The sequence below is a fragment of the Herpailurus yagouaroundi genome, unplaced genomic scaffold (assembly GCF_014898765.1).
Source record: "Herpailurus yagouaroundi ecotype Mexico unplaced genomic scaffold, PumYag 221, whole genome shotgun sequence".
NCBI classification, from domain to species: Eukaryota; Metazoa; Chordata; class Mammalia; order Carnivora; family Felidae; genus Herpailurus; species Herpailurus yagouaroundi.
Genome location: NW_024412452.1, coordinates 324,108 through 337,824, shown reverse-complemented (window position 1 = coordinate 337,824; position 13,717 = coordinate 324,108). Strand labels below are relative to the sequence as shown.

At 49.6% G+C, this 13,717-nt stretch overlaps 1 protein-coding gene across 1 annotated transcript in view; it reads left to right on the top strand.

The window, feature by feature from the left end:
- TCF7L1 (transcription factor 7 like 1) overlaps positions 1-13,717 on the top strand; it is a 159,673-nt gene that overhangs the window by 127,925 nt on the left and 18,031 nt on the right. Inside the window, exon 6 of the mRNA XM_040458304.1 lies at positions 10,658-10,741. Coding sequence (XP_040314238.1) covers positions 10,658-10,741 — 84 coding nt within the window. The remainder of the gene's footprint in view (positions 1-10,657; positions 10,742-13,717) is intronic.

The window sequence follows — 13,717 nt, the reverse complement described above, 5'->3', positions numbered from 1 at the left end:
ATTAATCTGGGATTAATTTTAATAGCTTTGCTTATTCTTGTTATGATATAGGACACGGTCATTGTAAAAATTTCTAATGAATAAGAAAAGCACCAAGAAAAAAGGAAATTTGCCTGAGTGCTGAAACCCAGTGGTGACATTGTGGTGACTGTCCTTACAGGTTCTTTAATTGGCTTTTCTCCCTGAACAGTTTGTCCGAGACATTTATTCAGGGCAATGCTGGTACATCAACCAGAGGGTACGAGGAGCCTGAAACCATAGGAGACCGGGGCGGGGGGGGGGGGGGCGGGGCCGGGCAGGAAACGTGTTTCCCCAGAGCGTCCAGATATGATGAGGCCTGAAGGACACCCACGGGATTTGGTAGGTACTAGGCCACTTCCCTTTCTCGGGTCCTCAGTGTCCTTGCAGGGACAGAGACAGGAGAGTTGCTGGAACAGAAGCCAGACTGGAAGGGGAGGAGGGAAAGCGCAGCCGTGCACCGTCCCCCGTGCTCACCCAGCTTGGAGCAGCAGCAGCTTCCTGGGCTCTCCTCTTCCCCTCCCACAGTCATCCACCCCATGAGCTGTGTCCTCGGCTCCTGTCAGATCTGCCCTTTATTCCCCCTGAGTGAAGGTCACGTGCACTGAAGGTTGCACAGAGCTTTGTAACTCGTGAGAAGCCACAGAGACCCCTCTCCTGCACAGCTCACCCAGCCTTCCATTATACCTGCAAATGCCATACCCATTCCATCCCTCCCCGCCACCTCGTACCCCCGCCTCATAAGCCTGCTTCCTCTTGTCTACGCACATCTCGTCTAGCCCTCAAATCGCTACCTACACATGTGGCAGTTCCCAGCCCCACTTGCAGCAAGAGAAATGCAAATTGGAAATAAGGAGCTACTTACTGTTTTCCACTTGTCCGTTTGGTGTCGACCAGTTAAGTTTGAGGACACTAGGCAAGGGTCTAAGCTCTCTTCTATGTTACTGGTGGCAGTGTAGACAGAGAAGTTCGAGAATACTTCTCAAAACCTAAATGGACGTACCTTTGACCTAGCAATTCCCCTCCCAGCTGGAAACGTATCCTGCAGCTGTTTTCATACGTGAGCGTAATGATGAGTGTTTGAGGATGTTCATTGCAGCAAAAGACCAGGAGGCACTTACATGTCTGTGAATATGGACTGTGTATTAGAGTACGGCCTTTCTGTACAGTGGATACCATGGAGTCATTACACGGAATTGAATCGGCTCTAATATGTTGCTACATGATCAAGATGGGGGTGCGTATGTGCAGGCCAGAGAACAGGGCCCAAAGCTGTGCCACGGCAGAGGTTCTCTCGGCCGCATCCAAGCCCACGGTGGGGGCCAGGACAGATGATCTTACGCGGAGGGAGGGGAGTGCTGCCATCATGCACCAGACAGGGCCATGACAAGACCCGAGGCAGAAGGGAGAGGAGGAGGGGTCAGGCAGGGTTCGACGCAGGGAAAGGAGGGCCAGGCGTCCAAGGTCAGTTCCTACAAAGAAGCTTCTCTGTGTGGGTACACTGTCAGGCACTGAGCACGGAAGCTGCCCGGGCCCAGCAAACCCCAAGATCACAGCCAGTGTGAGAGGGCACAGAGACTGAGGAGGCCTATAGCTCTAGGCTTCAGAAATGATGACCCAAAAGCAGTTTGTTTCACTTTGACTATTTTTTTTGAATGCCCAGTGCTCTGGGGGCAGAGGTTCCCTGCTCCTTCTAAAAGGAGCATGCAGCTGCCAGAAAGATCTGCCTGGCCAAGTGTCCGACTCTGCATCAAGACCTTGGGCCCACTTCAGCCGAGGGCCACATGTATGAGAGCCTTCCAGCCGTCTGTGGGCAGAACCAGAAGCCCCCGTCCGCCAGGGCCTCTCAGCACCTGTCCGCAGGCAGTGGGTGACAGAGCCTGCTGCTACCTAGGGAGCCATTCGCTTCTCTTCCCATCCCTGCCATCAGGGACTCACCATGGTATCTTGACATCAGCCATGGTGGGAATATTTACACTTGTGGGTGGATCCCAGCAAATACTACAAAGCTAGGTTTGTGTTTGTGTTTTTGTTTTTGCTTAGAGGGCTGGCCGTCACACATTTACTAACACACCACTGAGCAGGACCTCTCGCGTGAAGCGCCATGAGAGGAGTGAATGGTCCAACTCTATGTTAATTAGCTCTTCCTTGACCCTGGGTAAAATGCAGGTAATAGGCCCGTTGAACAAAAGGAAATTTAAGTTCTGGGGACTAAACACCTGTTTCCTAAGAGCTCTCCACTTGCTCAGCCCTTTGGTTAGTCCTTTCACAAGTGACTGCTGCACCAAATTAAAAAGAATTCTGGGGCGCCTGGGTGGCGCAGTCGGTTAAGCGTCCGACTTCAACCAGGTCACGATCTCACGGTCTGTGAGTTCGAGCCCCGCGTCGGGCTCTGGGCTGATGGCTCAGAGCCTGGAGCCTGTTTCCGATTCTGTGTCTCCCTCTCTCTCTGCCCCTCGCCCATTCATGCTCTGTCTCTCTCTGTCCCAAAAATAAATAAACGTTGAAAAAAAAATTTTTTTTTTAAATAAAAAGAATTCTGCCAGATGGTAGGTGCTATTATTCCCATGTCACTGGTGAGAAACCAGAGGTTCTGAAGGGTGAGGTCGCTTCCTCAGGTACACAGCTTGTAAATGGGGACCAGCGAGGACTCCTGAGTCTATTTATTGAGTACCTCAACGCAGTCTCCACTCCCAGGAACCCACTGTGGTTTAATCAGACATTTCATTTTTTTTCTTCCAGATGGGAGGCCATCTGGTCCAGGTCCCTGCCTTCAGGCCAGTAAAATACTCCCATTTTAAAGGTGAAATGATCGAGTCCAGAGAGGTTAGAACGAGCCTGGGACTCTGTTCTCTACTTTCCATGCTGTATCCTTCCAACACTGGGAATTGGCCTCTGCAGGGAGCCAGTTTTCATTTTTTATTTTTTTAGAAATTTTTGTAAGTTTGTTTATTTTTGAGAGACAGAAAGAGACTGAGCACCAGCAGGGCAGGGGCAGAGAGAGAGAGAGAGAGAGAGAGAGAGAGGGAAACACAGAATCCAAGAAGCAGGCTCCAGGCTCTGAGCTGTCAGCACAGAGCCCGATATGGGGCTCAAACCCACAAACAGTGATATCATGACCTGGGCCAAAGTCAGACACCCAACCATATGAGCCACCCAGGCGCCCCTGTTTTTAAAAACCAACCTTTGGTCAAGTCTGGTATGCAGAATTGCCAGATTCTCTGAGTTGGAAGAGGAAGAGAACGGTTTAAGGCCATCCGGGAAAGAAGGGGATTATTTGAGGGTATGGGCAGGGAATAGGTGTTTATGGGAAAACTGAAACCCATCCAACCCACTCTTGAGTTTACTCTTCAGTCATGAAATATTTTTAGAGCCCCCTCCACTGCCAGTACACAGGAGGGGCTCCAAAAATATTTGCTGACTTAAATGCTGTGACAGGTGCCTCAAGAAAAAAGTCATTTCATTGGTTTAAAACATTGCAAAAATGCGGTTCTAAATAACTTTTCCAAGGAAAATTATGTGTGTTGTATTACATGAAAAAGGGATCTTGTATTAAGACATTTGGATTTATTTGTAACAACTCACCTATTAACAGAAACTTAAGAAGGAACCCCACCTTCTGCCCATGAGTAAAACAAAATCGTGATTGTGTTTGGGATTTAGTGCCATCCACAGAACAAAGCAAATGCAGAAACTACTCATCTTGAGAAAAGAAAATAAGGGAGAGGAGTGTAAACTTTGCTTTTTATACTTTCGCTCTTGGAACTTTGTCTAATCCATCATGTTTGGAAACCAGTTCTCCTAAATACTTTCATTTTATCTTGTTCAGTGATTTCCTGAAATGAAACATTTGTTCTTATTTGGGAGAGCGGTTCTGTCTCCCCACTAATGAGCCCATTGCTCAATGTTGGTAGACTTTCAAATTGAGATCAACTTATGTCCATTCTGACAGAAGACAGAGGATCTTAAACAGGCCTCCAGGAACTGGCAGGGTTGGGTATCAGAGCCTCCAAGCTGCATTTACAGATTCTTGGCAATAGTAGGCCAATTAACGTAAGAACCAATCACTCAAGAGTGAAAAGAAACTCCGTTAAATGCGTTCCACATCTCCAAAGGATTCAGGAAGAGGCTGGACAACCCAGTGTTACAGATGTGGAAACTAGGGCTTAGGAGTTTGGTAAGCGCTTAAGCTCAATGCGAGACAGGGTCTGGAAGCATGAATGCTGGCTTCTGGGCGAGGAACTGGGGATGTGGATGTGACCCTTGAGGAGCTTACAGTCCAAGAGACAGACAGAATTTGCAAGTGGATAACAGCCACACAGCATGACGAGTGCCATGGGAACGCCAAGCTGGCACAGAGGTGAGAGTGCCTGGCTCCTGTGGGGAGCTGCAGAAGGCTTGTCTGGGAAGGTGACCTTGGGACAGGGTTTTGAAGAAGAGGTTAGAGATTCCTGCTGGTAAAGGATACTCCAGGCTGCGGAGCAGCTGATCAAATGGCACAGAATATTGTAGGAACTTGAGTGCAGTTGGTGTCGGTGGGTGATGGAGGAGCAGGGGAGCCCTGAGGGATGAAGGCTGGAAAGATAGGTTGGCACCGGATTGCTGAGGACTTTGGGGGGCCCAGCAACCAACCAGGAAAGGATTTTTTTAAGCAAGGAAGATATCTGATGAGTTAGGTGTTTTTGTTGTTGTTGTTGTTTTAAGTAGGCTCCACACCCAATGTGGGTCTCGATCTCACAACCCTGAGGTTAAGGGTCACATGCTCTACTGCCTGAGACAGCCAGGTGCACCCTGATGACTTAGTTTTTAGAAGATAAACTAGCGTTGAATTCGGGAAGCCACTGCAGTGGTCCTGATTCTATCCCCATCCCCAATTGTGGCAGAATGGAGAGTAAAGAGAAACTGATCACTGGTTCACATGTTTTTAGAATACGATTCTTCATGTTAAAAAAAAAAATTGCATTTTGCACAATGTCCTTGTCACTCTGTGGTGGACAGCCTGTGGGGTTGGGTTTCTGGCCTGTTTTGCTGGGTGGCTACACCATGCAGTTTCCTAAGAGGGCGGTCTGGGGAAGAAAGCCCTCTTCTCTGTTCCAGGGGCCCTGGCTTTGGGGTCCCAGAGTGTCTGTTTATCACTGGGGACCAGAGATGCAGGAAAGATTGGTCATCTCCACTGGCAAGCTTCTGCTACTGAAGGGTAAAACCTGTGAGTCGGTAAAGCCAGGGGGAAGAGCTCAAGAAGTGGAAGGAATTCTGTGGAATGGCGTGTTCTCACCTGGGAAACTTTTGGAGAGGACTTCTTTCCTCGCTTCCAACTGTAGTGCACTTCGGCGAGCTCTGCTCTTGGCTTCTGTAACATGAAGCTTTGCTTCCTCTCTTGCCTGGGCCCTGCCTAAAGGGTTTTCTGTGAGAACCTGTGAATGGGAAGACTGTGGGCGGTACCCAGAGTCCTGTAGAGTCCTGTCCACGCCAAAGCAAGCTTGGAACAGGGGCAGATATGGCTGGGCGGGGGGAGGGGGAGGGGGGGGGTCCCTACCTTCTGGGAGGTGGAGGGTTAATCTCCATAGCTCATTGGCAGTTCTGCCTCCGTACGGGGCATGCTGGGATTTCCTCCCAGCTGTTTTACATCATGAAGATTTGTATGTTGGGGAAATTCCAGGGCACAGCTGCAATTAATCTGCTGCACAGTCTTCAAGCTAAGCAGGGATCCTGTAGGACCGATTCTCTGCCTCCCTGCAGGAAAGGAGGTTCTGGGTCTTTGGTGAGAGCGCCCTTCAGAGGGACCCTTCCCTGGGGCCAAGTCGAATGGAAATAGCCCACCTGGCCAAGTATTCACCGCAAGGAGGGCACTAAGGGCACTAAAGAGGGGCCCCAGAAGCAGAAAGGGACCCAGAGCATAAAGAAAAAGAGGTACAGCCCCCTTTATAAAGAGTAAAGCCAAAATAACACTGATAGCAGCCCTTGAGAAAAATACCACAAAAAAAACTTTTTGTTCACTCTCCCTTAGGAATGTTGAAGTCAAAATCTTAAGAGACTCATAGTTTGCATTCCACAATACAGTACAAGAACGAACAAGCCACCGTGACCAAATAGGGTTTACCTGCGGCATGCAAGGATGCTTTCGTGTAAGAAAATCTATCACTATGTATACATCTCACAACTGAGTCAGTACAGTAAAGACAGGTTCTAAACCACAGCCTCAGTCTACCTAACTGTGAACCATAAGTTCCCCAAGTGTGTTCTATGGAACCCCAATCCCCAGAAAGAGTTTCCCAAATTCAGTCAGATCAGGAAACTGCATATCTGTCCTGTCTCAGAGAGTCACAACATGAGGTAGCATATTAAGCAGCATGAGTAAATCGAGAGTGGTAGTACTCACCATTTGAGTCTAGTTTTCTCTTTCTGAGTATCAGAAGAGAATACTTACCTCCTAGTCAGCATCCCATGTGTGGTGGCCGTTGCTATCACTTGGCAGTCAGTTGCACTGGTGCCACACAGCTTCCATGGTCTACATTCCAAAGAGCATCCCGGGCAGGGAGGCAGCCCGCCGGCCCATCCTCACTGCGCTACAGCCTGTGCATGATAACACTGGTCAGGAGCCGGTTGTGGTCAGTTGGATGGAAAACCTAGACTAGGCTTGGAGAAACCTAGCATTTTTAATTTGCCCACGTGCCATTACCATACAAAGAATCTAAGCTCAGCCACATCTCTCTTACTCCCCAGATAACTGATTAGCCCCAGGGTGATCGTGGGCTGACTTCAGATGAGAATTGCAGCCAAAGAGAGTTTTATTGCCCCTAAACATTGGGGTACGCCTGACCCAGGAATTCAGAACTGCCCGGCTACCTCCACAGATCTGGTGCTGAGGTGGGAGAGGCTTACAGAGGTGCTGCCGCAGGTCCCTGCTGCCCTGATCTGTGGTTCTGGGAAGCTCAGCTGTCCCTCTCGAATGCTCCTTTCTTCAGAATTGCGATCCAGGGGAGTTTGATGGCGAAGCTGCAGTGGGCCCCTGCGTCTTTTTATAGGTCTTTCCCCACCACCCCGCATCACGTGTTTCAAAATCTTAAAAAGGCAGAAAAGTAGAAAGGGGGAAGGGACTATCCTCTATTTCTTTATCGAATGAATCCTTCCTTGTACACGTGCACACCCACACCACCCCCACCCCCCACCCCCCAGATTTCCTGGAGCGGGAAAGGTCCTGGGCCAGATGTCCACCATTGCCAAAACCACTCTCCCCACCTGTCTGACAGATCTCTATGGGGCCGGGCTTCGGTCGTGGACAAGGCTAAAGATTTTTACACACTTCTAAGTTTCCAGGTCTCTGTTAAAGTCATTGAGTGAGAGGGAACCCTACAGAGATATGAGGACAGTGTGGTCTCTTCCTCCCCCTGGAAGTCCAGGCAGTGGGTAGGTAAGACACCAAGCATGTGATGGACAACCAAACACAGTAGCTATTACTAAAAGCACTTTCTCTGAGTGTGTGTGTGTGTGTGTGTGTGTGTGTGTGTGTGTGTGTGTGTCCATATGTATATTTGTACCTTGATAGCCCCGGCATGAAGGCAGACCCTCATGGAGCTCATAGTAGAGCAGTGGTTCCCATTGGGGGACGGTTTTCCCACTCCCAGAGACATTTGGCAAAGTCTGGAGACCTTTTTGGTTGTCACAAATGGGCAGGAGAATGGGAGCTACTGGCTTTTGGTAGGCAGAGGCCAGGGATGCCGCTGAATATCCTGCAGTGCGCAGGACAGCCCCCACAGTATCCCAAAATGTCACTAGTGCCATGGTTGAGAAGCCCTGAACTAGACTCCTACAAGCCTGCTCCGCCTAACAACTCAAAAGGTCCACTAATAATGTTCTTTCCCAAACTAGAATTCAGATGGATTCCTATTTGATCTAAGAACATCCCTGGCCAACAAGAATGAGGAGTGTTCAGCGTGTGTCTTTATGATGTCAATTAGGGAAACCAGATGCTGGTAGAGTTGGTGGGTCTCAGGAGCCCCTTCTACTATGTTTCATATTGGGGTGGATTTGGGGTACTTCTTTTCACACGTGATAGTTGTGATTGTAGTTCAACTTCAAGAAAAACGGATAAATGCTCAGGTTGTTGCTTCTAGGGAAGCAGTGTGATGAACGGTGTAAGCTTGGGTCACCTCAAGTGTCCCTACAGGAGAACATTGGTGTGTATATATTCATTCAGCTCTGAGGTTGCCAGCCCTGGGCGAGACAGAAAGGGAGGGAGAAAAACCCATGGGAGCGAAGAAAAGGCTGGGGGGGTGGGGTTCGAGAAGGTGATGTGATGACTGCTGTCGCAGTGAACAGCATGGAGTTGAAGCCAAGAGACTTCAACTTCACTTCCCATCATAAATTTGGGCTAGTCACTCACCCTGTTTACCTCCATTAGCTCATCTGAAAAATTTGGGACAGTCACCCCTACTTGCAATAGCAGGGTTGTTGTGAAGAGGAAGCTGGTTTATGTGTTTGGAAATGCTTTGGAAACTGCCAGTATGGCACAGATGTTATTCACTGAGGAAATGAGGGCTTTTTTTTTTTTAATGTTTATGTATTTATTTTTGAGAGCCTGCATGAGAGTGCGCATGCACACGCGAGCAAACAGGGGAGGAGCAGAGAGAGAGAATCCCAAGCAGGCTCCGAGCTGTCGGTGCGGAGCCCGACTCAGGGCTCACACTCACAATCTGAGATCATGACCTGAGCCTAAATCAAGATTTGGGTGCCTAACCTACTGAGCCACCCAGGCACCCCAGGAAATGAGTTTTAACTCATGACTCCAGTATTTGTCCAGTGTTTTTAATTTGCCAAAGGCATTGAAATCCCAGTTAGTTTATCTACAAAGCGTAGGCTCTGGGTAAGGAAGAAGACAGGTGGGGGTGGGACGAATCAGCAGAATGCAGGGACAGGGATGATACTCGGTGTGGCCTCATGGATGGAGGGGCAGGCAACAGAGGGCCCAGAGTGAAGACTGCCCTCATTTATAGCACCCCCACAACCCCCTTTTGTTCCCACCTCCCAAGCCTCCCACAGCCAGGCCTGATTGGTCCATCCCACCTGCTGTCTGTGCTACTCACTGGCCCTTTGTAGATGTGCCCTAGGGCCATTATCCTTGCCTGTGGACATTGTTTTGAAAGCCCAGACCCTGCCCACTCAGTCCATATTTGTGGACTCTTTGATGGAAAGCAAAGGGGCACGGCCCATCCTAGTTTTCTGATCCTGTGCACATAGCTCAAGGCCAACTCACGATTTCTTTTTCCCTGAAATTGAGTGACCAGAGCAAGGGATAACTCAGAAACTTATTTCTGTCTATGAAACTCTTCCTGGAGCCATCATTTCCTATTGGAGATGTAATTTCCAAAGTAACCTCAAGAATTTTGCAAAGAGTCTGCATAGCTGGTCTGCTGCCCAGAAACACCATGTCAGTGTTGACACTAAGACAACATGTATGCTTTGCCCTTGGCAAAGACTAATGGTTTGCTTACGAAAATACTAGCTGCCATTTATCAAATGTCTCCCACGTGCGAAGCATTGTGTTCAATACTTGACATTGTCCCTAATCCTTCTAACAACCTATAAAGTTATTGAGAGTAGCCTTGCCTTACAGATGCAGAAGCCGAGACTCAGAGTTGTTAAGATGCTTGTCCAGAGTTGCACAGCCTACACTGGCAGAGTGAGATCCTGAACCCATGAGCGTTTGACTCCAGACCCCAGGCGGGCTCACCCAGTGCCCCTCTTAGCCCCTCCACTCATTCCTTTCCAGCCCTTGCCAAAGACTGCCATGCCAGGGTTGAGGAGAGGCTTTTTAAAATTATTTTATTTTTTATCTTAGGGAGAGAGAGCGCGTGAGCAGGGGATAGGGGCAGAAAGAGGGAGAGAGAGAGAAAGTCTCTAGCAGGCTTCATGCTCAGCTCAGAGCCCAGTGCAAGGTCTCAATCCCTTGACCCTGAGATCATGACCTGAGCCGAAATCAAGTTCGTTGCTCAAATGACAGAGCTACCCAGGTGCCCCAAGAAGAAGCTTTTTGTTTAAAGAAAGTATGTGCATGTGTATGTTGAGGGTTTGCTGTTTGGTTTGGATTTTCTGCAATAATACAGGGTAAGGTACTGGATAATCTTTTCAAGGCTGAGAAACACTATAGCTAGAAGTTAAATCAGCATCGTTGAGTACGGACAGGTATTACCCATGACCCTGCGAGTGTCGGGCAGATGGTTTTTATTCATTCCTTCACCAAATACTTCTGGAGGCTATTTCTTAGGGAGTATTGTGTGTGATGGGAATGAATGGGGCAGGATCACCATGTGGGAGCCCTTGGTCCCTAGATGTGCCCTGCTTGTCCCATGACTAGAGCAGGGAGAGCTTGACCCTCAGCGATATAGGTTCTTTGGACACTTTGGCTGGTTGTCCTGTTGTGTGTCCCCCACAACATGACAGAGGGGGCAGGTGATGGTAGTGGTGATTCTGAGTGTGTGCTCTCCCCTGAGATAATCATCTGGACACTGAGCAGGAAGGAGCATGTGCAGTCACGGAGAACCAGCAGCAGCCTACCTGCACAGCTCCTCCTCTGCTCACTTGGGGGTGCTCGCGAGGCCTCATCTCACCAGATGCCTTGTGTTTTCTATCCCCTGTGCAGTACCTACAGATGAAATGGCCCCTCCTCGATGTCCCATCCAGTGCCACAGTCAAGGACACCAGGTCACCATCCCCGGCACACTTGGTAAGTCTGTTTCCCTTTCAAGTGCCAAAGGGATCTTCTCGCTCCCCTCACCCCATGTTGTTGCATCCCATCCACCATCCCGAAGCTGATGGGGTCTGGCGGTGTTGCCCCAAGTGTGTGTCTCAGGAGAAGAGCTGAGCAGTTGGGGTGTGGCCGTGTTACCTGTACGCTTTTCCACCCCTTCCACCTCAACACACACGCACATACCAGCTGTGATGTCGTATGATTAGAAATGCCGGCACCAACCCTGGCTGGTTCCCTGGTCCTTGCCGCTTCCCTAAGAACCCCTCTGCCCCCTCCACCTGGGCAGCGGTGTTCCTTCTCTCTTTTGGAGTTCGTTCTACATTGCTGCCACTTCTCATTGTTGCTGGCAGCAACAGTTGAAGAGGCTCTGTGCAAACGAAAACCCCAGTGGGGCAGCTGAGACCTTTGTGCCAAGCCCTGTGACAACTCAGGTCCCAAAGGAAGATCTGGATGGTCCTGGGAGGTGGGAGCAATGAGGTCCAAGCAGGTCTCGCCTCCTCAGGGCTTGCGGTGGACTGAAATAGACAAGAGATGGTCCTGGGACATTGCATTCCAAGACTTTTCTTAGGAGCTTGGGGCCTCCCTAGCCTTAAGACCCACACACCCCTCAAGCTAACTGGTGATATGCATTGTACAGTGAGCCTCTGAGTCCTAGAGGGTACAGCTAGAAGGAACCCCACTGGCATGACCTATGCATTTTATAGACAAGGAGACCTGGGAAACATAGTGTTTTTAGAAACATTATTATGGAAAATTTCACCTGTTCCCTTTCACCCACACACCTCCTCCTACTACACTGGGTTGCTTTAAAATAAATCCCAGACATATTATTTCATCTCATTCAGGACATCTTCAGATACCCTGACAGTCCTTTTTCATTTAAAAGCTGAGAGTCTAGATATACAGAGAAGATAATTCGGGCTCAGCGAGCCTGTATGATTTCCAGTACATGTGAGAGCAGTTTACAGTGACAGAGCCCTTGGAAGTTTATAAAGCAGTGTCCTGTGTAGTTGTCAGATGACTGTCGCTGCCATCCACTGGGGAGACAAGTGGGGAGAGCTGGTTTCCACCATCTCTAGGAGAGACCAGTGACTGTGTAGGGAACGGTGAGCAGCCAGCCATCTGGTTCAGGCCGCCCTAGGAACAGGCCGGGGTCGCGTCTCTGGTCCCCCAGAGTCCTGTGTGGGATGGCGGAGCGCGAGGTCCCGATGCCCTCTAGTGGTCGGTCCCAGTGGAGGACACGACTTCCCACATCTATCTACCCTGCCACAGACCTGGCTTGTTGTCCCCTCCAGGCACAGCTGTCTCTCTTTAACCGTTTCAAATCTTTGCTCACCCCCCCACCTATCCTGTGGCATCCCCCAGACCACTGCAGTGGACCCCGAGATGGCAGGGCCCTCTCTCCTCTCTTCCCTCCACATATTCTCTCTGCATATTGTCTAAAATCTCCCCTACTTTTTTAGTAAGTTTTTATTTGTTTGTTTGTTTGTTTGTTTGTTTGTTTTGAGAGAGAGAGAGAGAGCAGGGGAGGGGCAGAGAGAGAGGGAGAGAGAAGATCCCAAGCAAGCTCCATGTTGTCAGCACAGAGCCCAACGTGAGGTTCGAACACCCGAACCGTGAGGTCATGACTTGAGCTGAAATCAAGAGTTGGATGCCCAACAGACTGAGCCACCCAGGCACCCCTCCATCTACTTTAGAGGAAGTGAGTTCCCTTTAAAACTAGCATGGGGACTCATTGAGCTTCCCATCCTTCCTGCTGCGCAGAGCAATCTGTCTCTGGAAAATAAAATGAAAAGCCTTTGTCCAGACCTCCTACTGCTGCGAGCTTTATCTGATTTCCCATGTGATGTCCACCACTGGCTTCTCCCACAAGAGCAGGACTTCCACCTCTGCCTCTGCATCGTTCGTTCTGCCAACCCACCGCGGCCGGGCTCGGCCCGGCTCAGCAACTGCGTCACATGCCTCAGTCCAAGCGTTTCCCCTGCTTTTCCTCAACGCAGGTGGCATCGGACAGTGTTTGCAACGCTCTGCTTCCTGGACTCGGGCTTTCGTGACTCCAGAGGCCTGTATGCACACACGCTAACAGTTCTGGGCCCTCTCTACACCTGCATTCTCTTTCTGGACTATTTTCCTCAAATAAGTCAAGGTCCCCATTCTCACTTATTACCTCCATGTGAGTGACCTAAAGATACATGAAATCGCTAACCTCTCAGCAAGGTTCTGTGCCCATGGCTCCACCAGCCAGGCAGACGCCCATCCCCTGCAGATAGTGCTCTGCAAAAACTAATCCAGCTTGGCGGTCGAACAGGGGCCCCTAATTTGTCAGCGTGGAGAAGCATGAACAGTGGCTACGTTACACCGTAGGTGACAAAACAGCTAATTTCTAGTAAGTTGTGTACTATCGCACTGTATATTCTGCTATAGTAAAGCAGGGGCACCTGGGTGGCTCTGTGGGTTGAGTGTCCGACTCTTGAATTCAGCTCAGGTCACAATCTCCGGGTCATGGGCTTGAGCCCTGCATTGGGCTCTGCCCTCAGCATGGAGCCTGCTTAAGATATTCTCTCTCTCTCTCTCTCTCTCTCTCTCTCTCTTTCTCTCTCTTTGTCCCTCCAGCACAACCTCCGCTCAAGTTAAAAAAAAAAAAAAAAGCAGAGGGGAGCCTGACTGGCTCAGTTGGTTGAGTGTCCAACTCTTAAATTCAGCTCATGATCCCAGAGTCATGGGCTCAGCACTGAGCATGGAACCTGCTTAAGACACTCTCTCTCTCTCTCTCTCTCTCTCTCTCTCTCTCTCTCCCTGCCCCTCCCACCCCTGTCTCAAGTTTAAAAAAAAAGAAAAAAAGCAGAAGGGAGCCTGACTGGCTCAGTCAGTGGAGCATCTTAATCTCAGCGTTGTAAGTTGAAGCCCCATATTAAGTGTAGAGATGACTTAAGAATAAAAAAAAAAATTGGG